Source organism: Colletotrichum abscissum (genome assembly GCF_030869225.1).
Source record: "Colletotrichum abscissum strain IMI 504890 chromosome Unknown Scaffold_243.1, whole genome shotgun sequence".
NCBI lineage: Eukaryota > Fungi > Ascomycota > Sordariomycetes > Glomerellales > Glomerellaceae > Colletotrichum > Colletotrichum abscissum.
The window spans coordinates 504-3391 of NW_026850147.1; the positions used below are offsets into that span (position 1 = coordinate 504).

The 2888-nt window shown below is 55.2% G+C and overlaps 1 protein-coding gene across 1 annotated transcript; it reads left to right on the plus strand.

Annotated features, from left to right (window-relative positions):
- Positions 1-473: 473 nt before the first annotated feature.
- Positions 474-2806, plus strand: CABS01_16994 (uncharacterized protein; the record flags this gene model as incomplete). Its single annotated transcript, XM_060550322.1, has 3 exons — positions 474-1950; positions 2377-2514; positions 2577-2806. Coding segments are annotated over 3 exons (1845 nt in total), but the record flags the coding sequence as incomplete, so codon positions are not given.
- Between the last annotated feature and the right edge of the window lie 82 nt (positions 2807-2888).

Consider the following 2888-nt stretch of genomic DNA (forward strand, 5'->3'; position numbering starts at 1 on the left):
TGGGCTCCGTCGGTCTTGTGGGGACTAAGCGTTCAAAGCCGACGTGAACACCACTTGTGCGCTTGATGTCCTCGTCCACCCAAACCAGAACCAGTAGAATCTTGTCAAATAGTTTGATATCCTGAAGCTGTCTTCAGCTTATGCCCAGAAAACCAGAGACCGCTCGCGAAGAACACTACTGCCCACCTAGAGGATGAACGAGATGCCTTTTTCATAACCAAAAGACGCACCTTAGCGCCTGTATAGCAGAACTCAAGACGTTTCTTGAGTGAGACGGTCAACTCCGGCTCTGCAGTGTATGTATGAGATGTTTTTGACGTAAAGCGCTGTCACTTGGGACGAAGTCTAACATCTTGTATTGGATATGAGACCGGCGAGCCTACGATAACTGCGTGACTGCCTCGTGTTCTTGCTATGCGGTGCCTTTGTCGCAGCTCACGTCGTCTCGCGAAGTACGACAGACGCCACTCGCTATGAAGTCTACTCATCCAGAGCCGATCTCCCTAGACGTGGCGTGGCATATCTTCAATCACAGCGAGCTCCATGACCAGTCCGTATTCGCACAATGCTCGCGCACTTGGCATTCGTTCTTCAACCCCAAACTTTACAGAAACGATGTGAAAACGGGAAAATACTCTGCCGTTTTCAACACCATTGCCAACTGTAGAGATACACGGGTGGCCCTCGCCACGCTACGGCATACCCTCCAAGCCGGCGCTGACTACAACAGACCGGCCACCATGTATATGACCGAGAGCCATCGATATAGCCCTTTCCTCATTACGGCCCTGTATCTGGCGGCTTCCAAAGGCTATGCTGACATTGTGTCGTTTCTCCTTGATCACGGTGCCGATATCGATGGGGTTCCGGACTGCCGGCTACGTACTCCCGTCTTTCTATCTCTTCTCAGCGGAGACGCCAAGACGTCCATGGTTCTCCTTCGGCGCGGCGCACGGCTTGTGTCTTCTGAGTTTGGCATCAACGCTCTCCACCAAGCCGCCGCCGCCGGGCTCACCGAAGTGATCACGTACCTTGTCGACGAGAAAGGGATGGAAGTGAACGAGGCCGACAACAACGGGGACACGCCACTGATTCACTCCCTGTTGTCTCCGTCGCCAGAAACGGTCATAGATCAGCTGGCGCAGTTCGGCGTGGACGTGAACCAGCCCACGACGATCGACACATGGCGTATGACGGCCCTTAGCATGGCGTGCGAGGACGGCATGTTCTCCGCCGCCCTGGCACTGTTGAAGGCTGGAGCGGATGCCACGGGCGAGCTGGACGGATTGGTCGAGGGGGCCGACCCAGCACTCCGTATATTCGATCAAAAGCCGCTCGAGCTCGTGCTCCTGGCCCGGGTCAAAGAAACGGATGGCAGGACGGCATCGGCGAAGCAACGGCTCATCGAACTCCTCCTCATGTCAGGCGCTGACCCAAACCAGGCGGTTTGCATATCGGCACGCTGCAACTGGACAGGGCCCCTCTTGCTGAAGCTGACTCGAGAGCGGCGCCGTTGGGAAGCCGAGATGCTGCTTTCTTCGGGCTTTGTAGACATTGACAGGCGCGACTCGCATGGTGCGACGACTCTCGACTGGGCACTTTCCACATGCCACGGCAACCCCGTGATGGCGTCGATCTTGCTGCGGCGCGGTGCCAAGATGGACGATGCCGTGTTGTGCGACATTATCGGCAAGCTGGCGCGTCTTGCGGACGCACAAGACCACTGGAGTGTGATCAGCCTATTGGCGCGAGAGCCTAAGCTGTTGAAGATATTCCACGTGTTGTATTCGCACTGTTTCTGGGTAGCATCTCGGAGTGGTGACGCTGCCGCATCACGGTTCTTGCAAGAGTCGCCGGGCGTGATTGTGCGCCTCGTCACGGAGATGCTGAAGGATGGTGTGAGTCTGACGAAGACGGGCGTCTTGAACATGCTGCGGAATGCGAAGGAGAGTAGGCCAGGGCCGGTCATCGCAGGGGTTTTCCGATCAGAAAGAAAGAGCGTCATGCGAAGGTGGTGTTAGTATGGTGGGATGAGATGGTAAGGGGAGAGGCGGGACGCCAACATGAGAGAAATGGTATCAGGGAGGGAGGTGATTGGTAGGCGAAGCCAGTGAAAAGGTAGATAGCTGCCAGCAATAGACCTGACATCACACCCCTGATGGAAGGAGAAGTTACATTGCTTAGTAGGGAGCTCATCGTCCCGGGTAGCATCCAATACGATTAGGAATCAAGTGTTCTCCAGCCGCGCAGAGGTATAAATTATAGAGCCCGCCATCTTTGTTGAGCCACAAGTGCACACCATCTTCATCATTTCCAGGAGCACGCTCACGGTCTGACTGACTGTTTCACACGACATGGATTCCGCGCTCGATACAGGCATTTCGCCTTTGGACCACTTGACAACACAGCTCTTCGAGTGGTCTTTCCGCGATGAAAGTGAGCTCGAGAAAAGACAGAGGGCCGTTGAAGTCGTGGGACAGAAACGTAGTAGGAAAAGGGCTCGTGCCAATACTTGTAGGTTCTTCTACGGTACAGTAACGTACGTATCGTCAATGGCATCTGCTGACACGAAAAAGACAACACACACCCCGCTACGCCTGACGACACATCCGAGGATGACTGGACGGCACCGAACACACCAGACACAAGAAGAGAGCCCAGTGACCTTGGGCAGAAAGCCGGCGATGAATGTAGCACAACCGTGCCCGTTGCTGCTGTAGCTGCGCTGATGCAGGAGATTGCCAAGAACAAATGGACTGCTGTCATTTTGGTGGAATTCGACGGCAGCGAGAAGGCGGTGTTGAGGGTGGGTGTCCCGTCTCAAGACAGGCAGGTACGGAGAGAACTCCTAGAGCTTCTCGAGAGCGCTGGCCAGGATACTAAGAGGG